We start from the raw sequence: 22881 nt of genomic DNA, 5'->3' as shown, positions 1-22881 counted from the left end.
GGATGGCTTTTGCATTTTTTTGATAAAAAAAATTTGTTAACTAAGTACCATATATTATTTTCATGCGCTATGCCATTTATTTATTTACTGCAGGGTATTTAAAGGGAACCTGTCACCACCAAAATTGAAGGTGAGCTAAGCCCTCCGGCATCAGGGGCTTATCTACAGCATTCTGTAATGCTGTACATAAGCCCCCGATGTATCCTGAAAGATGAGAAAAAAAGAGGTTATATTATACTCACCCAGGGGCGGTCCCACTGTGGTCCGGTCGGATGGGCGTCACGGTCCAGTCCGGGGCCTCCCATCTTCTTACGATGACGTCCTCTTCTTGTCTTCCTGCTGTGGCTCTTGCACAGGTGTACTTATCTGTCCTGTTGAGGGTATAGTACTGCAGTGCGCAGGCGCCGGGCCTCTCTGACCTTTCCCGGCACCTGCGCACTGCAGTACTTTGCTCTGCCCTCAACAGGACATTACAGAATGCTGTAGCATTACAGAATGCTGTAGATAAGCCCCTGATGCTGGTGGGCTTAGCTCATCTTCTATTTTGGGGGTGACAGGTTCCCTTTAACCATTATGTTTCTGTCTTTGTTTTTTTCTGTTCAGTGGCTAGTGTGAACGTGCGCTTACATGCTGCATGCACACCGGTTTATATCCCATACCTTTGTATTTTTTTTTTATTGATTAGTAAGATGCAACACTTTAATAACTATGGCACACACTGCATGGGACAAACGCTATGCTGACACAAGCAGACCCCATCTATCTGCTCTAATAATAGCACTTGGAGGCCATGAAGAGGGGAGTCCCAGTTTTGGACACCCACTATGAAAGAGGGCCAAGAGCTGCTAGAAAGTGCACTTGGCACCATCACAATCAGCCTTACAATGTAGGCAAGGAGTACAGTGGCCATACATGGAATGAGGGCCAAACCCGCCATCTAGTATGCAGGGTGCCCCAACATGTCCCTGATGAAAGCTGTATGACAAGAGAAGGACATGTTGGATTTCCACGTCCAGTCGTATGTGCTACAGATGGAGTCAGGAGAGATCACTGCAGGGTGTATGACCACCTGGAGATGAATTTGTGAGCAATTCTTCACGTACCTCCCCACAGTACTCCGAGATGAACTCATTCTTCTGTACAGGATCTTTGATGAAGATTCCCCATCCAGCCACATCAGAAGGCGCCAAAAGCAAATGCTAAGAAAACAAAATATCTTAAATTGCTAGAGGAAAAACTGTCAGTGGGCAATGATGGTAAATGAAATGTATTGCGAGGAAGGAAAACAAAATCTTAATAACATTCACCGTTGCTAATGCAACAGATGACAGTGCAATTCACATTAATAACCTCACTGCGGCAAAGCAGTTCACAGTCGCAAGACAGACATTCAGGTGTGTGAACAGAGCAAGCATAAGCCGCAAATTAAAGAGAAAAGAAAAAAATAATAATTTCACAAAACTGCACCTACGGCCAGGCACTCATTCAATGGCAGCTTCCTTTCTTTCTAAGCCACAAAGAAATGGAAACATGAAGAGTAGAGGATTGATGAGACCTGCTGTCATGTGGCCGCGTCTCATGATCGTTGTGGGAGGAATGCGGTGTGAGATGGCCAGCCCACGCTCTGCACCATTCCTAATGTCCAGGCAGCCATACCGCCCATTCACGTGCATCTAGGTCAAAAACTCAAGAGGCCTTACCTAGCAATTCTGCCCCTTTGCCATAATTGGACCATATCAGTCTGCAGAATCAAGTGTTATTGAAAGAGGATGGGGGGCAAACAAAGACAGGGTACGTGTTACATTCCTCTAACCCAAGAGAAAGGCAACGTTACTTAGACGTGACAAATGTCTGCCTACATGAACATAAACCAATGTATGGGTTCAGAGCGGTTATAATAAAGGTATAGCACAGAGGAGCCCTGAAGACAAACCACACTCTCAGGTGCAGCAGCTCAAAATATTGAAGACAAAAAATTCCCTTTAGGGGTTGAGACAAACAAAAAGTGCTGTTAAATCAATAGATAATGGCAAATTCAGCAGTGTCCCAATGCTGCCCCTGCTGCATCCTGTGTAACTACCTGTGATAAAGCATGCAGGTGCTTTAGCTGATGGTGGTGCATGCTGTTTGTATTGACAGCAACAGCAAGAAGAAGGCGTTCCAGCTCCATAAAACAACAATTCTTTATTAGTCCATTAAAATTATTCCATCTTGGTAAATCCTTGCATAAATGTGAATGCTTCAGTAAAATAAATAATTAATGCGACGCGTTTCGATCTGGTACGATCTTAATCATTGCATGGCTGTATGTGGGCCACAATAGTAGTTCTTTTCTAATGCTAGCGGTCCAATCATATGGGCCATATCAATCACCTGACTATTCCCACAGGTCCTAAATGAGATTTCCTCTCCGCAACTATTCAGGTGGTATCTAATCTAAATAAAATTGAACAAACCCCGTACTTAACTTCAATAGATTGCGAAAGAATGGCAAATAAATGTAAAATAATTAATAAATATTTAGCAATAATGATACATTATTTCATTCTTTCTATGGAGGCCATATGGATGTCTGGTTTGTAAATTATATATCCAGAAAGCTTCTCTAGTGAGAAGCCGTCTCTTTATATCTCCTCCCCGCTGAGAAACTTTTACCTGTTCTATGCCTTGGATTGTCACCATAGATGTATCACCTGAAATATTGCGATTGATTGCATTACTGCTACCTAGGTCTCTTAAGTGTTCCGAAATCCTTATTTTTAGTTTCCTTGTTGTGCATCCTATGTAGAAAACATTGCACATTGTGCAGTCAATCTTATAAACTACATTGTTGGTATGGCAGTTAATGAATTCTTTGATGTGATAGGATTTAGTTCCGGCCCTATTTTGAAAAGTTCTTTTAGTTTTGGCACTACGACAGGTGCTACATGCGGTAACACTACATTTAAAAAATCCCTTGCATTCCAGCCAAGTTTTTGATACAGGTTTGGATGCAAAAAAAACTTGGGGATAAAGAACTCCCAATGGTTGGCGCTCTTCTAGCCACTACATTTAATCCATAAGATTTCTGAGAGCGCATCATCCTCCTGTAAAATGGGCAACCTTTTTAAGATTATATTTTTTATATCATTGAACTGGGTACTGTATTGAAAACATACATATGGCTTTTTCTTTCTTTTCTCCTTTACCCTTTTATTTTCTAGATCTGATATTAAAAGGCTATCCCTTGATTTACTCTCTACTATTTTTTGTGCCCTCTCCAATGTCCAATTCGGATAATCGCGTTTCCTCAACCTTGCATTTAAATCCTCAAATTCTTTGTTTCTTTCTGCCCCCCTGCTACAATTTCTCTTTAGCCTTGTATATTCCCCCACCGGGATAGATTTCATTGTGTGTCTTGGGTGGCTACTTTTAGCGTGTAAGATGGTGTTCCCACTTAGGGGCTTGGCATGCGTTTTACTCATAATAATTTGATCTGCCACCCCCACTAGTTCCAAATCCAAAAATGATATTTGATTATTATCCCATTTGTGGGTGAATTTATTTCCGTACTCATTTGCATTGATGTATTCAATAAAATCTGGTACGGCAGATACATCGCCCCCCCAGATTATTAGGGTGTAATGCAATCAATCGCAATATTTCAGCTGTTGCTAAACATTTTGCCACGTACCATACAGGTGATACATCTATGATGACAATCCAAGGCATAGAACAGGTAAAAGTTTCTCAGCGGGGAGGAGATATAAAGAGATGGCTTCTCACTAGAGAAGCTTTCTGGATATATAATTTACAAACCAGACATCCATATGGCCTCCATAGAAAGAATAAAATAATGTATCATTATTGCTAAATATTTATTAATTACATTTATTTGCCATTCTTTCACAATCTATTGAAGTTAACTACGGGGTTTGTTCAATTTTAATTAGATTAGATACCACCTGAATAGTTGCGGAGAGGAAATCTCGTTTAGGACCTGTGGGAATAGTCAGGTGATTGATATGGCCCATATGATTGGACCGCTAGCATTACAAAAGAACTATTGTGGCCCACATACAGCCATGCAATGATTAAGATCGTACCAGATCGAAAAGCGTCGCATTAATTCTTTCTTTTACTGAAGCATTCACATTTATGCAAGGATTTACCAAGATAGAATAATTTTAATGGACTAATAAAGAATTGTTGTTTTATGGAGCTGGAACGCCTTCTTTTTGCTGTTGCTGTTACAACTCGTCCTGGTCTTAGACGAAGTTCCGGGCACCTGCGCTGATCGGTGAGCAGGCTGTGGCTTTTGAAGCCTTTTTCATCTCATATTGCAAGTTTGTATTGACCCCAGAGAAAATAGTATGGGAAGAGAATGAATATTGTTTGGTGGCAGCTGATTTGTATAACCTTACTGTCTTCTCCTTCCATGGTAACAGAGGGCCTGCAAGCTCACCTCAATAAATCACATCAGTGCAGAACAACAAACTCCATATGGTGGACACATCATACACTGAAAAAAGAGTATATGTCTGGCCGCTGAGCTGCTTGTCCTGCCGTGATTTATGGAGGTGAGCTCAAAGGGCCTCTGCTATAGCACATACCGGCACTACTTAGATGAAGGGACCAGGCAGGGAGGGTGACGTCAGACTACTCAGCAGCCAGACTGGTCCCTGCCATGGGCATTATTCTCCTTCCCCATCCCACCATCGGTGGGATCAATAGAAACAGCACATGCTACCAGCAGATAACGCACCTCTACATAGTCGGGGCAGGCAGATAAAAGTGTATCTTTTTAACACATCCAATTGTGAAACAGCTTAATTTTCCATTATCTATTCAGTAAGCAGCACATTTCTTCAAGGGACAACCTCTTTAAATAAAATATTAAACTTCCCTTAATGAAATATGACAAAATATTACCTTACCTTCCAAACCATGTCATGGGCAGGTCTGAATATCATGATGATGGACTGCAAGTACCAAGCACTTATCGCCCCGACATATATTCTCAAGTTTTAGTCACTATGATTTCGCGTCAAGTCATTATTAACATTGGGTGCGCTGGGCTCTTTAACACGAGTCCTTTCGCAGTAGAAAGACTGTCCCCATTTGACAGTCATCAAACTATTACCTCAAGACATACATTCTGATTCAAGGTGTACCTCAATCCAGTGTGGTCTATGCCCTTTACTTATGTATGCGGAGATAAAATGCCCCAGACAAGAGAATATGTACACTGTAGTCAGCAGAAATGGACAAGAGGGAGGGGCACTGTCAGGCAGTTCTCAGCCAATCATCAGCTCTGGGAATAAAGGCCCCCACACAGTAAATAAGTCATCCATCTAATGTTTACGGGCCGCTCCTGCTTGTCTCTATTAGGTCAGGGGACACAAGGATCGGGTGGTTGGAATTTAATCGCTCAATCCTTTCATTCAGAGTGTAGCAATAATTTTGACAACGGCTCTCATAGAAAACAAGGAATGCTTGGCCAGGCTGAGTGCACGGGGAGTAACGAGACAGAGCCAACAGCCAAACAACCGTTCTGCCATCCAATGCTTATGGACTTCTCGTTGAGGACCACTGAATGACAAAGGCCGTATAGCAGTGCCCCTCTTTCATGTCTCAAAGTTATAGGGGTTGTCCGGTATTTGTAGACTGATGGCCTACGCCAAGGCAGGGTCACACGACGTAGAATCTCTCAATCGAGTCGATTATGCTAATTGCACTCTGATCCGAGGCTGACCAGAGTATCTGCTTAGTGTGATCAGATTCTCTCAGATGAGCGAAGCAGAGCACACTGAGAAAACAATATTTCTCCATCTTCTCCATTGTGTAGGGAAATTGGACTGCACTCCATGCACCCACAGACTTAAATGGGTATCTTTCGATCTCAGAGTGAAATCACAGCAAATATTTTTTTAAAAAAAATTAGATAGCTATCGTCCTATTTATATGCTGAGGTGACCCTGACCTAAGCACAGCTCATCAATACCATATCGATGGACATGCGAGACCAGACACCACAAATCAGCCGGAGCCGCCAGATATGATCAACTGCGGATCAGACCGGCACAGGTCCATCAACTGCAGCGGGATACTGTGCTGTACCAGACCGCAGCGGTAATGCCATCAATATTACAGTACGGGACAACCACTAAACACAGCGTCACTAACCAGTCTCACATTATAGAGGGACTTTTCCTTACAGAATTCTTTGCACCCGTGTAAATACGTGGCTGGTGGACTTCTGACAGCCCTGATGCTGCTGAACATGTGAGGGCACCAGCCCGTCCGCTTACTGAGAGCCGCACCTCACTGCATTCCCTCATGAATAAAGGACATTAAGCAGGCGACTGACCTTTTTGGATCCTCGCTGAATGCTGCAGTTCTTGCAGGAGACATTTTTGCTGTCCCAGTGGTCGGCAGCACCACAGGTGAGACACAAGTCTGGGTCACACTCCCGCACAGCCAGGTAACATGGGCATTGCTTGGTGTTACACTGCGCTTTACACCGACATCCTGGGAACCGGTTTTGGCCTTTGTATAAAGACAGTTCGTGTTACATAAAGGAGGAAAAAGACATTCAAAGCGTTTAAATTGTAAAATCAAAATCTTGAAAATGTGTTTTTACCCTTTAACTTACACTCGGAGCTGCACTGGCAGAACTTCTCACAGAAATTCTGTGCAATTACACAGGGACAGGAGCCATCGCAGGGCTGGCGAGGATGGTCGCAAGGCTGGTAATTGTAAACGTGATTAGAGGAGCCATCTGCAAAAACAGAGTGGAAAGATACAATGTAGAGCGAGAAATCATTTGACAATTTAAAAATGTTCATCCTTGAATGAAATGAATAAGGAATAATAAAGGAGCCGCACGAGCGAATACAGAGCATGGATCGCACTGCTGGTCGAGGTCGGTAGAAAATCTGGCTGAATTTATTACAGGATTTTTAGCTATGAACACCCCTGATGATAGAGAGTTGTCCAGCCTTATGATACAGGGCTGCAGACTTCGGAATCCTCACAGGACACACAATGCAAGAATTCTTCATTGCAGGCACTGGAAGCATGACTGCAAGAATGCAATTTGCATATATGTGGTCACTTGTCGACTAGACCTGCACGGCCTCACACAACTAGTTGGACTGTGGCAGGAAGTATGCAAATTGCATACTTGTGGTCACATGACCACTCGTTCCCAGCACCAGAGACACCATTGGCAAGTCTGCAATCACAAAGAGTGACTGCATCCGAGTCCCAAAACCGAACAACCCTCAGGGCTTATAGAAGTAGCTCTAGTTCTCGGGAATGCAGAACCACCAAGCAGTCTCACCTCCCCATAACAATCATCATGCTTCATTTAAAAGGTCTGTTTTGCACAATTAAGCAATTGGGAGATTCCATTTTATCAGCTAAAGACATCAAATTCGGAATATTCGCTACCAATCTAAAGGCTCCATATACACCGGACATACCCTTTTTCAACTGGATTTTCCTGCAATGTGCGGCCCACAACCTGGAAGGGAGAAAATAAAAATAAGAAGTCGCCACCATGAGAAAAGATGCTTCATAGAGCGAGGCAAATCTTACACTATCCTCAGTGGCCTCTTCTTCAGCTAAATTAAACCCAGTCATTGAATTTACCTTTGACAAGTGATGTAATATATTTACTTCTGGGCAAATGGGTATAAATATACAAATGTAACTATCTCACCTACCCAAATCACCTATCCCTGTCTGCAGATCGCGCTGCTACTCAGTCTGACATCTTTCATTCAGCACCGTGGGTGACATGCCTTACTAACAAGGGGAATTACATCAATTTGTTCACACATTCACAGGAAAATTATCAGAGCCCTGCTACAATGTAGAGATGCTCCAGCATTGCGATTTCATGGGTATTTACTGACATGTTCAGGAGACTCGAGAGGTCCTCTTAAAAATTAAAAATACATCCTTTACATCTAGTAGATGCCCAATATCTCATCAAGCCTCAGCTAAGAATACCTGTATATCTTCAGTGCATCTAAAAAAATATTACCTGTGTTTCCGTTTCTTCTTTCTTGGTGGCGTATCTACATCTTCAGCAAGAACTGGAGCAATGATATTAGATTCCTTTACTCTAAACTCATACACCTGCAACAGAGTCAGCAAACTCACAGAGTAAGCGTAAATTACGGTACCAAATACACTGGCAAGCAGGAAGGTGGGAAATGGTGATCATCACCTCAAGGAAAGCATGAAGGTTGGAAACAGTGTGCACTGCCTCAAGGTAAGGAAGGTGGGAAATGGTGATTACCACCTCAAGGCACGCAGGAAGGTGGGAACCAGGGAGCACAGCCTCAAGGCAAGCAGGAAGGTGGGAACCAGTGCGTACGACCTCAAGGCAAGCAAGAAGGTGGGAACCAGTGCGCACTGCCTCAAGGCAAGCAAGAAGGTGGGAACCAGTGTCCACAGCCTCAAGGCAAGCAGGAAGGTGGGAAATGGTGATCACCACCTCAAGGAAAGCATGAAGGTTGGAAACAGTGCGCACTGCCTCAAGGCAATAAGGAATGTGGGAAATGGTGATCACCACCTCAAGGCAAGCAAGAAGGTGGGAACAAGTGCGCACAGCCTCAAGGCAAGCAGCAAGGTGAGAACTGGTACGCTCCTGTTACCCAACTTGAGACAACCCCTTGACCAGTGCTCCATAATAGGACTATGGATAAGCATCAACAGCTTTCTAGAAGACATCTGTCATACTATTGCTCTCCTAAGGTAGATTTAAGTACTTATGTAGAATTACCTGACGACAAGTTTTTGTACCAATCAACCTTGCAATTGCACAGAAGTTGTCGTAATAGGTGCCAATGAGAACTCTAAATAAAGACGCTTCAGCTCCACTCCAATCCACGTTCTCGGGGTCTTCAATATTTGGCTTCAGTTTGACTGGTGTTTGGCAACGAGAGTTCGCTTCTATAAATTAAAAGAAAAATACTGTTCAATACCTGACGACTCAGAGCAGCTCATTCTAAGGATCAAAAGGTTCACATACCAGAGGAGCTGGAGGTCTCATCTTTCTTTTCTTCTTCTTCTTTATCATTGCTCTCCCCACTGGTTTCAGTGCCGCCTTCCCTGTCACTATCTGTGTCCTTTGATTCTGAAATATTAACAGTTGGTGTGCTTGGTCGGCTGGTGCTGTTGGGAAGTCTTCCTCTTCGCCGACCACCAGGACGCTTAGGTGGGGTTTTTATCCTCTCTGCTGTCAATGCAGCAGCAAATTCTCGTGCTCCTTCCTATAAAAGATGAACATCACTTTAACTGTTGCCCTAATTGCAATGTTCAGTAAATGGCAATCTAACCTTGTGCAGGCATTTAGCAGTTTACTGAATCTCAAAAAACGAATGAAAAAAAAAACAAACATACAAATTGGCTTACCAAAAGTTGGTAACAGTTGGGTCCACAAGGTTTTCCATCATTTGCACCCTCATTATTTTTTCTTTTGTACGTATTTGGAGTGGCATGAAAAGCTGTGCAAGAAACACAAAAACATCACATCTGTACTCAGTTCATTGACTGGATAAACTGCATAATTTTCACCTGGAGTGCTGGATTCCTTGTTAGTGGCTGAAAACGTAAGATGGCCCTCCTTCCCGTCCTGGTACGCATGGCCCCACATCACGCTGCACACGTAAAAACAAACTATTCTACTTACCTTCCCTCTGCCAGCTCCTGCAGAGGCTGGGCGATCACGTGTGCCTGCTATTAAAGAGAATGAATATACACTGCTCTCCACTCCAATGGGTGTGGGAAGCAGTGAATATTTATTCTCTTTAATAATAGCGGGCACAGGTGATCGCCCAGCCATTGTAGAAAGCCAACTGCGGCAGCTAACAATGTGCCCAGCATTAAAGAAAATGAATATTCAGTACTCCACACACTCAGTCGCTCCCACGTCTTGGCACCGTCTTCAGTGCATAAACATGAGAGGGACTCTGGGCGTGGGGAGCAGTGAATATTCATTTTCTTTCACAGCGAGGCATAGGTATTAGTCGCAGAAGCAGACTCCTGCCTCGTGACCCACTCCTCCCCTATCCACAGCAGGTACATCCAGGCTATAAGACGCACCTCCCATTTTCCTCTAAAATTTTGGAGGAAAAAGTGTGTCTTATAGTCCGGAAAACACATGGTAATTCATTTAGCTAATAAACTCATTTGTAATAGGAGGGGTGGGGGATGAATAATTTGTTTGGAACTATGTTTTTAGAGGGGGTTGCTTAGGGGCAGAACTGCTGTTCCTAAGACGACTACACCACACGGTATATGGAGGAGTCATGCTGCTCTGGTTCTGTACACTAGGCTGCAACAGGAGCTGCAACCAGCTGATTTGTTGGGGTACCAGGTTTTGGACCCCCACCAACTTAATACTGATAAATATTGATAACCAGTCCTTAGGATACATTAAGTTCTAGACAACACCTTTAAAATCACACTCCGATGTATCCACACATGTTGACAACTATGAAGTCATCTTTTGCTTACAGTACCATATAAGAAAACCGCTCACTACATGTACTGGTTAAACAATTCTTATGTATGCACTTACGATGTAAAAAACAGTCGTACTTGAAACAGCGCCTACAAAACAAAGTGTGGAATGAATGTAGGCTCTGCTCCCTTTGTACAGATTTTGCATTTGGTCCATCGATATTCGGGGTGCATTCTGGAGGTAGAGCTCCTGGCAACTGTTGTTCTGTTAATTCCTTGTATCTGATAGGAAAGACAATGTCACATTCAGTGTCAGAATACAAGATACAAGAGCATCCTAGATTGGATATATGGGTATTGTAGAATTGGCAGCACGGAGGGGGTGAGCACGAGACGCTCCATGCAGACTCTTCTGTACCTATATTATTTGTAAGCAATGTCTTTGAATGAAATCAGCCTTGAGCGCCAATATAGATTTCATCTGATGTATGAGGAATGATAGCTTTCCTTACTTCTCTTTTAACTCTTCAGTAGTCCCCTTATCAGGAAACATGGATGATATTGCTTCAAAAATTTTATCTGATGGAAATTTCCGTGGTAGACGAGCCGCCTTGTCTGTAGGAAAATAATGAGGATATTCTAGTCCAAACATTCAAAGCCATTAACTCCATAGTGACATACATTTATGTCATAGGTCTCTCACGAATACATGAACGTGACCGGGACACTGCTTTATACTGGACAGATTGTGACTGTTACAAAGCTGGTATCTGCGTGCAGCCGCAACAAGTTAGCGCCGGTCACTTCAGTCTATCCATTTACATGCCACGGTCAATGTATGAGGGCAGCTTATAAAGTATGCCATTGTGCACCCCAGATACCATCTGCCACCCACAATGCAATTGGGTAGATCCTATTGGTTACAATGGCAGCTGGGGTCTGTTAAAGGTCCACAAACTGCCATCGCAGTCCTCCTACAAAGCTCAGCAACAGCTTCATAGGAGAACCACAATGTCATTATAAGCTGCAGTACTGGGGTATTGCAGCATAGGCTATAAGTGATCAAACTATCACAGATTCAAGCTCTCTAAGGGGGAAAAAATAGAGTGAGCCTATGTGCACACGGATTTTTGAGGGCTGCGGATTTTTCCGCAGCGGATTTTAGAAATACACAGATTTCTGCGAATTCCTATTATGGAGCAGGTGTAAACTGCAGCGGAATCCACACAAAGAATTGACACGCTGCGGAATGTATCCCGCAGCGTTTCCGCGCAGCTTTTTCCGCAGCATGTGCACTGTGGATTGCGGTTTTCATAGGTTTACATTGTACTGTAAATGCACGGAAAGCTGCTGCGGACCTGCAGCTGTGGATCCGCAGCAAAATCTGCAACGTGTGCACATAGCCTAAAAAGAGAGTTGTGGAGGGAGGGTGTGGAAGGGTAAGGAGAAGAAGTTGCAAGTTTTAAAGAAATATTGTATAAAGATTAAGTCACCCCCTTTCAAAATTATTAAAATCATTTGTTAAAGGCCAAAGAGAGAGGGAAAAAAAAAAAATTGTACGCAACACTAGAAATTCCCCCAAAAAAGCATTTTGTTTTCTCTCTTCATCATTTCACAGTGCTTGGAATTTTTCTTTTTCCCGTTTTCCAGTACACTTAATGGTAATATGAATTGTGGCATTCAAAACTTCAACTCACCCAACAAAAAACAAGATGTCATAAGGCTAAGTTCACAGAAAAATAAAAAGTTATGGTTCTTGGAGCAGGGGGAGGTAAAACCAAAAGTGCAAAAATGAACAATTTTTGGGTCCTTAAAAAGGTTAAAGGGAATTTGTCAGCAGGTTTTCACTATTTAAATAGGAGAGCAGATAATGTAGAAGCAGAAAACCCAACTGCAGGGATGTGTCACTTATTAGGAGGTGTGCTGTAGTTTCAATATAATCAGTGTTTTATCAGCAGGAGATTATCACTGCAGGACCAGGTCTCATATGCAAACCGGTCAGGCTAATTATGTAACCCCTCCCCCACCACTGACTGGCAGCTTTTGTGCTCAGCAAGATGTCAGACAACAAAAAGTCAGAGAACCGTTATATTTACCATCTATGCTATCTTCATGATCTTTTTCTTTGTCATCGTGTTCATCATCCTGATTGTCGTCTCCATCATCATCATCTTCATAATCACTATACTGACTGAGTGCATTCACCAGCTCCACAAATATTTCATCATTGATGAAGCCGCATTCTGTAAAGTAAGGACACGTTCCAAGGATGAGGGTTTGGATTTGATTGTCCCCACGTGACATCAGACACTTTATTGGCCACTTCTTTATTCTTGGCATTATGCCCGTAGGGTTTCCTGACATCCCATGAATGATTTACATTCCCTCCATATAGGTCTCTTGCTATTACACAAACCCTACAATAAGATTGTGTAAGCAACACACAAACATTTCATTACTTGAAAACCCAACTATGGTCAGAAGAACTTCTGAAGAAATAACACATACAGATATGTCCCATCTTTTTTGACAAGGAATAAAACCATACCCCCATTTATTACACAAGGCTATAAAAAGACGCCGTGCTTTACTGGATATTGCCGTTTTCCCACCAGCTCTGCCAGCCCCACGGTCATTACAGAATCCGAGGCCTGTGCGGCTGCCAAGAAAACATGTCCACTAACAGCTGTAACGAGTAATTACCAGCCAGGCAGACAAAAGATTTCAATCAAGGACATGAATATTGCAGATGTCCAAAAATGTCCCCTCCCGCAGCAAGGGAGATAACGCAATGAGCCTTGTGGCGAAAATCTAGCAGGCAAGAATTGGAGCTGTTGCCCATAAGAACTAATTAGATTCTGCTGGTTTTTATTTTATAGATTACAGACTTAATCCTTCACGGCTGGAGCAAATCTTTGCAATTACTTCTTGTGTCATCGTGTTTCCATAACTTTTTCGGTGGTTGTGAGGTATAAATAACGGGCCAACTGGTTTCCTTTGCTCAATTCGATTACTTCAATACCAGATTCTGGGGCTTGGGGGGGGGGGGGGCTGTGCTGTTGAGGGCAGTGACACTACGTTATGGTCATTTTTTGTCTATTATCTTCTACAGAATAAAGCTGGAAAATACTTTTTTATTACTGGATCCATCAAGTAGTTTCACAATACAAGCTGTACACTTTATTAAATGGCTCAAATGACACCAGTACTTGCTTTGAAAATCCATGTTGCAGTATAATCCTTCTATTGAGATGGGAATTGTAGGAGGCCAGCGAAAGAGTGAAAGCTTAGTTCAGGTGTATTCAGTCTGCACCCACCCAGCCTTACTGACCACAGCAGCTTATACTGAGCAGTGTGAGCGCTCAGCGGCAGGAGGGACGCTGAGCTGTCAGGCAGAGAGAGAGTTCAACTTTCAGAACAGATTAAATAAAGAGCAAATCTGACAAGGATTATACTGTGAAATTTGCTAAGAAATCCAACGTAATAACTTTAATTTATTTTTTTCAATTTATTTAGTCCCAATAAGGCATTTTAACCCTCCTTAAGAGACAAATAAGGGTACAAAGACTGTAGACCAGCAGGCCTCTATTAGGCCTTGGCGGTCATAACAAACGACACACAGTAAATTTTGGGTAACAGAAGGATTGGCCTAAGAAGGTCTACATGAAGCTCCTGAATTCATAGGCCTATTCATTCTAGTTCAAAAAACAAAGCTCATGATTAGAGTTGAGCAAATATGTTTGGGTTCCCTCTTATTTGGCAAGCTATAGCGCTTACCGAATAAGCTGCAGAGGGAACCCGGCTTCCTGGATCGCTCTATAGCTTGCCGAATAAGAGGGAACCCACGCAAATTCGCTCATCTCTACTTATAATATACAGAAATGTACATATGTTTTAGAGAGGTGTGAATAAATGCTGTAAAGTAAGAATGCTTTAAAAAATAGAAGTGTTAATAGTTTATTTTTATCAATTTACAGAATGCAAATTGAATGAACAAAAGAGAAATCTAAATCAATATTTTCTGTGACCGTCCTCTCTCATCAAAAGAACATCAAAGTATCAATTCTTCTAGGTACACTGGCACAAAGTCAGGGAAGTTGTAGGATTATAGTCAGGTGTAGAGTAACCAAGTACACCAAACAAGGGACAATTATTTTCATATAAAACCTAAAGCACAAACCCTGCTGTAAGTAAAAGCAGCAGTGCATATAAAAAAACACCGGGTACTTTGTAATGGTGAGCGAGCTGGGATAAGGTGTTATTCGGGCATGCTCGTTTGCTAACCGAGTGTCTTCGGCATGCTCGAAAAATATATTCGAGTCCCTGCAGCTGCATATCTTGCCTAATAAACAGGCAATTCACTCATGTTCACTCATCACTAGTACTTAGTAAACACTGCTTTTGATTTAAAAAAAAAAAAAAAAATGTGTAAAAGCCATACCACCAGCCTCAAGGTGTACCCAAATCAGGATGGTCCTAACCTCTAGTACTAAAACCTTACTAAGTGACATAACTGTGAATAAGGGCCAAGCTGAACTGGGTCCCAAATGTGGATATCCAGCAAATGGGAAGCTTTATAATTGTAATGTCCAGATCAAAGAAAGGAAGGCTAAACCCTTATCCGCACTAAGGGCAGCAACCTGAGACGTAGCCGAAAAAAATTATTTTCATATGTAGGTTAAAAGACAATCATAAACTGAAACAGATGTGTAGGAAGCTTAAGGGTACGTGCCCACGGTCAGGAATCAGCAGCGCTTTGGACCCAGCACATGTCCACTGCATCCAAAGCGCTGCAGGCTTTTGAAAGCAGGTGATTCCGCATGTGTTCATTGAACCGTGCAGAATCACTGTGCCCAATACATTTGTACCGGTGAAATTTATCTTGCGGAGGCCGAGCGTTTCTGCAAGATAAATTGACTTGCTGTGGTCTGGAAAGACGCGCCGTATGTCCGTCTCCTCGGGTGATCCGCAGGCGTCTCAGCACACGTAGTGGAGATGGGATTTCTTGAAATCCCATTCACTATGCTGCAGGTTGGACGTTGCGGATTTATGCAGCAGTGTTTACGGACTGTGGGAACGTACCATAAAACTGGGTGAGGGGCATCAAATTTTTGCTACAAAGGGCAACCCTGTGTAAGACAGTTTCATTTCACAGTCTAATAAATACAAAGCAACAGCCCACAGCACTTCAAAGAAAGGGATGCATGTTCAGAGTCCATTGAACCCAACTGGAAAATACATACCAAAAATAAAAGGGAACAGCATCCAGTCCAGGTGAAAAAAAATAAAAGTCGATCTTTATTTTGCCATATTGCAACGTTTCGAACATTAAGGTCTTTTTCAAGCATGCTTGAAAAAGACCTTAATGGTCAAAACGTTGCAATATGGCAAAATAAAGATCGACTTATTTTTTTTTCACCTGGACTGGATGCTGTTCCCTTTTATTTTTAGCTTCATTTCACAGGTCAAACACCATGGTAAGACTGAGTACAACAACAAGACGCAAGGTAGTTATACTGCATCAGCAAGATAGCTCCCAGGAAAAGATTTCAGAGCAGACAGGGGCAATTCAAGAATCGGGCAATGTTGAGGACTGTACATGCTATGGTGGCGCAAGGAAACTTTCGTGCAGTAGGTGAAAGACACAAAGGTCCCGATTCTTTAAAGTTTTTAGGATGGTCTTGATGAAGAGGTGTGCTGGAGTTAGACACTCCCGATTCATAAAGAACCATGCATCTTTTTTTTAAAAATAAATAAAAAACAAGAGCATTTAGGTAAGTGATGTGCACCTTGCTACAAATCCTACTCAAGCCCCTATTGGAGTAAGATTTGTGTTACAGCGAATCCAGTCACCATACCTCCCAACTTTTGAAGATGGGAAAGAGGGACAAAGTTTGCGGCGCCAACGCGGCAAATTTTAGGCCATGCCTCTGACCACACCCATTCATAATTAGTCACACCCATATCCACGTCCCAACCACACCCATTTAGCACTGCTGATCACACTGTTTTATATACAATAATTATAAACAAAAAAATATGGCAACACAGTGCTCCATACCGTATAATGACCCCACATGATGCTCCATACTGTAAAATGGCCACACACAGTGCTCCATACTGTATAATGGCCGCACACAGTGCTCCATAGTGTATAATGGCCACACATGATGCTCAACACTGTATAATGGCCACACATGATACTCCATAGTGTATAATGGCCGCACATGATGCTCAATACTGTATAATGGCCACACATGATGCTCCATAGTGTATAATGGCCACACATGATGCTCCATAATGTATAATGGTCACACAGTGCTCCATACTGTATAATGGCCACAGTGCTCCATACTGTATAATGGTCACACAGTGCTCCATACTGTATAATGGCCACACATGATGCTCAATACTGTATAATGGCCACACATGATACTCCATAGTGTATAATGGCCGCACATGATGCTCCATAGTGTATAATGGCCACACATGATGCTCCATAATGTATAATGGTCACACAGTGCTCCATACTGTATAATGGCCACACAGTGCTCCATACTGTATAATGGTCACACATAGTGCTCCATACTGTATAACGGCCACACAGTTCTCCATACTGTATAACGGCCACACAGTTCTCCATACTGTATAATGATCCCACATGATGCTCAATACTGTATAATGGCCACACATGATGCTCCATACTGTATAATGACCACACATGATGCTCCATACTGTATAATGGTCACACATAGTGCTCCATACTGTATAACGGCCACACACAGTTCTCCATACTGTATAATGATCCCACATGATGCTCAATACTGTATAATGGCCACACATGATGCTCCATACTGTATAATGGCCACACATGATGCTCCATACTGTAATGGCCATTGGCCACACATGATGCTCCATACTGTATAACGGCCACACATGATGCTCCATACTGTATAACGGCCACACATGATGCTCCATACTGTATAACGGCCACACATGATGCTCCATACTGTATAATGGCCACAGTTCTCCATACTGTATAATGATCCCCCTTACTCCTGTATGCATGGCTCATATTCCCCCCCATCCCATATACATGGCTCATATTCCCCCTCCTGTATGCATGGCTCATATTCCCCCTCCTGTATGCATGGCTGATATTCCCCCTCCTGTATGCATGGCTCATATTCCCCCCCCCCCCCCGAATGCATGGCTCATATTCCCCCCCCTGTATGCATGGCTCATATTCCCCCCCCCCGGATGCATGGCTCATATTCCCCCCCCTGTATGCATGGCTCATATTCCCCCGCGAATGCATGTCTCATATTCCCCCTCTTGTATGCATGGCTCATATTCCCCCTCTTGTATGCATGGCTCATATTCCCCCCCCCGAATGCATGGTTCATATTCCCCCCCCCCCGAATGCATGGCTCATATTTCCCCCCCCTCCCCCGTATGCATGGCTCATATTCCCCCCCCCCCCCCCGAATGCAAGGCTCATATTCTCCCCCCTGTATGCATGGCTCATGTTCCCCCCTGAATGCATGGCTTAGCTCTCCACCCCCCCCCCGCTCCCGCTCCTGCTCCCATCTTGCATGGCGTGCCAGCTTATGTCCTCCTTCATCCCCCCGTCCCTCATACGCACCTGTCCCTCATACTCACCTGTCCCTCATACTCACCTGTCTCTCATACTCACCTGTCTCTCATACTCACCTGTCTCTCATACTCACCTGTCTCTCATCGCGCGGCCGCGCCGACATCCCCCTCGCTCTGTCCCGACTCCCGGCGCAGCACCTTCTTCCTGCGTGAGCGGTCACGTGATACCGCTCATTAAGGTCATGAATATGCGCATATTCATGACCTTAGTGAGCGGTACCACGTGACCGCTCATTCAGGACGAGCTGTGTACGCCGAGACCAGGCATCGCTGGAGCAAGGTGAGGTGAGTATTGTCTTCAAGGAGGGAGGGCGGCATCAGAGCGTCCCGTGCTGAACAGCGGGGCGAAGCAACAAAACCGGGACAGTCCCGCACAATGAGGGACGGTTGGGAGCTATGAGTCACATCCGCTTTATCAGAACAGGGCAATAATGGCATGAGAACACCTTAAATCACTCAATGTTAGCACAGCCTCGAGCAATGCCTGTGGACAACAGTGAAGCATAGTGAAGGTTCCTTGCACATTTGGGGCTACAATTCAGCAAGTGGAGTTGGAGATTTGGTCAGGATTGATCGTTTCCTCAATGCGGAGAAATAAATGCAGATGCTTAACCATCATGTAATACAATAAGGGAGGCATCTGACTGGCTCCACAATGACCCCAAACATCTAGCTAATGTCATTAACAACCATCTTCAATGTAAAGAACAAGCAGTCCTGGGTGTGATGACATGGCCCCCACAGAGACCTGATCTCAACATATAGTTGTGTCTGTCTGAGATTATCATGAAGAGAAGGTTTTGCACAAGCCTACATCCACATAAGATCAGTGGTTAGTTCTCCAAGATGTTTGGAGCAACCTCCCTGCAGAGTTATTTCACAAACTGTGTGCAGCTGTACCTAGAAGAGTCAATAGTGTTTTTGAAAGCAAAGGGTAGTTACTCCAAATATTGATTTGATTTTGATTTCCCTTTTGTGTATTCACCTTACATTATGTTAATTGATAAAAATAAACTATTAAAACTTCTATTTTTCAAAACATTCTTACTTTGCAGCATTTTCTCCCACAGTACTGTAGCCTATCAATATATATATACAGGTATACAATATACATATATCCAGGTATACAATTGAGATCCTCTTAAGTGAGGTAACCGTCGGATCAGCAGTCTAATTTGCTAAATATCTTACCCCTGTCTCCATGAACCTTTCCATCATAATTCTTAATTAATTCTTCAATAAAAGTGCCATCTTGATCCAATACCTCATCTCCCATGTAAGGAATGTTATGTAGCACCGTCTCATCTTCTACCTGGAAAAAAATGAACAAACTTATACAAAGTTATGAGGTATTAATGAGAGATTATCGAGTCTGCCAATCTGCTTCTAAGTTAATTAAGGCCACAAATCGAATGTTCCTTATACATGCCTTGGGGCACTCCAGACCCCACAGCTTAATATTCAAAGGATGCTTTAACATATATCTATTGTACTCACCTCACCGATCACCTGTCCCCCCCCCCCCCCCCCGGTTGCCCACCGCCCAGTCCTTCGCACCTCTTCTTTTCGCCTTCCTCCATGGCGTGCATCATCTTCAGCCTTCTTCATGTAGGGTTGGGACTTCACTGCACACTGCTGTTGCAGGGCACCTTTAGATGTAAACATGTGCCCCAACACCTACTCAGCACCCCTGGGGACACACTTTGGTGACAACATGTGCAGTCAGAGTCCTAGTCAAGCCAGAAGTCCCGGCACAGAGTGAAGGTTGAAGATGATGCCTCAGCGGAGAAAGACAAAGATCAGAGGCAAGGAGGACTGGAAGGACGGATGCGAGGATAGTAGAAAAGACAAGTATTATGGGGGTGGGGTTTTGTAACCTTTTGCTAGCACTCTACGGTTCAGAAACAAAATGGAGGCTGCAGCTAGACACCATACTGTTTAAATCAAACTAAAGGATATGCAAAAAGAAAATCTATATTCTGGAGTATATGAATAATTGGCAAGTTTGAGGAGATTTTAATTCCACTCGAATAAATTTGCTCATCACTAATGTTAACAAATTTCGAACATTCGTGTTTTACTTTGCATCTACGGTTCCAGCTGAAAATAAGGTCATGAACATGAACTCATGTGAACATTAACATGTGAACTCATTAAAGATCCCCCGTTACCCACAATTATTTTTTTCTGTGCTGATTTTTGTAGGTGTTTTTAGGTATCAGAATGGGTAGCGTAATTTTACGGAATCCTCATACTACAGAAGTCTTACCCAGATGATACCATTTTAGTTTGGGGAAATCTAAAACAGGATACTTTTGAGAAACACATATCCTACAAGCAACTTACCATAAAATTTTGTTGTAGAGGCGACCAAGAATACATGATAGGCACAGAGGCTACAGCATTGAGGGTTTTCAGAGGGATGACTTGTTTCGGAAAATCAAAATCACAAGTCACAGAGCACTAAAATATCAAAACAGATAATAGAAGAGTAAAAATAACAAAAAGCACAACTTTAAACTCAAAACAGATTGCGACCTAGGCCAGGATTCTTGGGGGATATATATTAAAACCTTTTTAATCACTAAATATTGTAAGAAATTATAAAAATAGCAAAGTCCTTTATTTTATTCTTGCAGCAAGGACATGTCTTACTGACCGCTGAATTAATCACTGGACTCCATGATATACAGCATAAGAACGGTGAGGCCAGTGATTGGCTGCAGCAGTCACATCTGTAGACGGACAAGTTGCAGCACCCAAAGAAGCAAACAGCGGGGGGATAAAACAGAGGAGAATGGGTTGTTCTGTTATTTTATACCACGCATTTGCTACAGCATTTGAGTGACGAATGTGGCACCATCGCTGTGGGACCAGTGGGGATCATTGGAGTGGCGGCACTGTAGTGGAGGAAGATGCTTATTTTATGGGTTTCATTTATATGCATTACCGATAACATTTGTACAACAGTCTAAACAATTTCAGCAGGGGAGTATACAGCAAACCAACAACCGAAACAACAAACCTACCCCTTAAAAACATCAATCTTTATTAATGATATAGTACAATACAGATAGTCAACAAAAATCTAGATAAAAAACATCCCTGTTAGGGACCAAATTCCTGGGATTAGGGACACCGCATATATATATAGACACTTAAATAGATCTCATTTTTTACCAAAAAGTAACTCAATAGAAAAACTCAAAAAAATGTGAAAAATAACACTGAAAAAAACAAAAAACATGAAAAAAATAAAATAAAAAATGAAAAAATCGATTATATGCCTCTGCTGACCCTAATAGGCCCTCAAGTCTGATAACCTTCCTTGCAGCGGAGGTTGGCACCCTAAATTTTCGATATGGCGCCCCGCTCACCGGCGGCTGTCCCTTATGTCCCTAGGCGACCCCTACACATCTAATACCCACAGACAAAAAAAACACATATATATGGATCAATTTAGATCCATAGTACCATACCAAGCACTAATGTATAAGCTATGTGCTGCAACTGATACTATAGTATTGACCAAGAACTTTAAATAATTATTTTAGTGAATAAATATTTTTCACAAATCTATGATCAATAGAAACCTAGAACTGCACCTAAGCTGTTTTGTGTATATTTGCAACAAGTGTGTCTAACCAGCATACCAACAATATGCAAGCTTGTCCTACATCAAGATATCAATTTTAGTGAATACTCAAATGAGTTTAGAAAAAAAAAAAAAAAGAGAAAATGTTAATATACAAATGTTGTATGTATCACTAATTTGAATAAATCAAGTGCTTAGTATGCCATAAATTGCACCATAACACTACAACCAATGCAAGTTATCCACTTAGCTCCTTGCTCCTCAGATGTTCCCTCATGGCCGCCATGTGAATCCATCGGCTCATGTACACGCTGTTGGGACAGTATCAATGGCTGTTCCTATGTTATCTAAGTGTAGATGTTACTTATTATTGTAGTCCTGCCTGCCATGATAACACAGTGACTACTGAAAGTGATATAGGCATCAACCCTAGAAAAAGCTTAGGCCATGTGCACACACTGCGGATTCCATTGCGGAATTTTCCGCAGCGGATTTGATAAATCCGCAGTGAAAAACTGCTGCGGTTTTTACTGCGGATTTATCGCGGTTTTTATTGCAGTTTCCCATTGGAGCAGGTTGAAAACCGCTGCGGATTCCGCACAAAGAATTGACATGCTGCGGAAAATAAACTGCTGCGTTTCCGCACGTTTTTTTCCGCAGCATGTGCACTGCGGATTTCATTTCCCATAGCTTTACATGGTACTGTAAATGCATGGGAAACCGCTGCGGATCCGCAGCGTGTGCACATACCCTTAGTGGTCAGTATTAAAACTGCAGGATTTTATTTTTTAAGGCTTGCACCTGTTTACACTTGTCTTATTCAGTCTGGAGGTGATGATCAGCTTTTTGTTTTTGTAGTATACTTGGCTGGCTGAGAACTACTCCCATCAGCCTAAGGCAGATTATGGACAATTCATTTTCCTGAGGGGCTCTATGAGAGACTGTGACTGTGTGTAGAGGGCCGAAAAAATAGGCTGAAATTAATTATGCTCAATATTAACATGTTGAATATTAATATAAAATAATTATTTTATCACTTATTATTGAGTATGCCGATACCCCTATATACAGCATGAGCCCACACACACGTTCCTCTATATACAATATGAGCCCACACACACACGTTCTGTTATACAGAATATGAGCCCCCACATAGCCCCTATATATAGTGT

At 42.7% G+C, this 22881-nt stretch overlaps 1 protein-coding gene across 4 annotated transcripts in view; it reads right to left on the bottom strand.

Annotated features, from left to right (window-relative positions):
• The window catches only part of EZH2 (enhancer of zeste 2 polycomb repressive complex 2 subunit), a 71404-nt gene that overhangs the window by 17301 nt on the left and 31222 nt on the right, over positions 1–22881 (bottom strand). For 2 of the 4 annotated variants that reach the window (XM_077269116.1, XM_077269114.1), the window contains exons 4-16: positions 20461–20577; positions 19306–19426; positions 12555–12701; positions 10971–11073; positions 10577–10740; positions 9409–9500; positions 9026–9266; positions 8777–8946; positions 8033–8127; positions 7467–7507; positions 6623–6760; positions 6350–6528; positions 1104–1199 (exon numbers count right to left, since the gene is read on the bottom strand). In XM_077269116.1, coding sequence (XP_077125231.1) covers positions 1104–1199; positions 6350–6528; positions 6623–6760; positions 7467–7507; positions 8033–8127; positions 8777–8946; positions 9026–9266; positions 9409–9500; positions 10577–10740; positions 10971–11073; positions 12555–12701; positions 19306–19426; positions 20461–20577 — 1704 coding nt within the window. The remainder of the gene's footprint in view (positions 1–1103; positions 1200–6349; positions 6529–6622; positions 6761–7466; positions 7508–8032; positions 8128–8776; positions 8947–9025; positions 9267–9408; positions 9501–10576; positions 10741–10970; positions 11074–12554; positions 12702–19305; positions 19427–20460; positions 20578–22881) is intronic. The other 2 variants (XM_077269117.1, XM_077269115.1) reach the window with 1 other exon arrangement.

This window comes from Ranitomeya variabilis, chromosome 6 (assembly GCF_051348905.1).
Source record: "Ranitomeya variabilis isolate aRanVar5 chromosome 6, aRanVar5.hap1, whole genome shotgun sequence".
Classification (NCBI taxonomy): domain Eukaryota; kingdom Metazoa; phylum Chordata; class Amphibia; order Anura; family Dendrobatidae; genus Ranitomeya; species Ranitomeya variabilis.
This window is presented reverse-complemented; position numbering and strand designations above follow the sequence as displayed.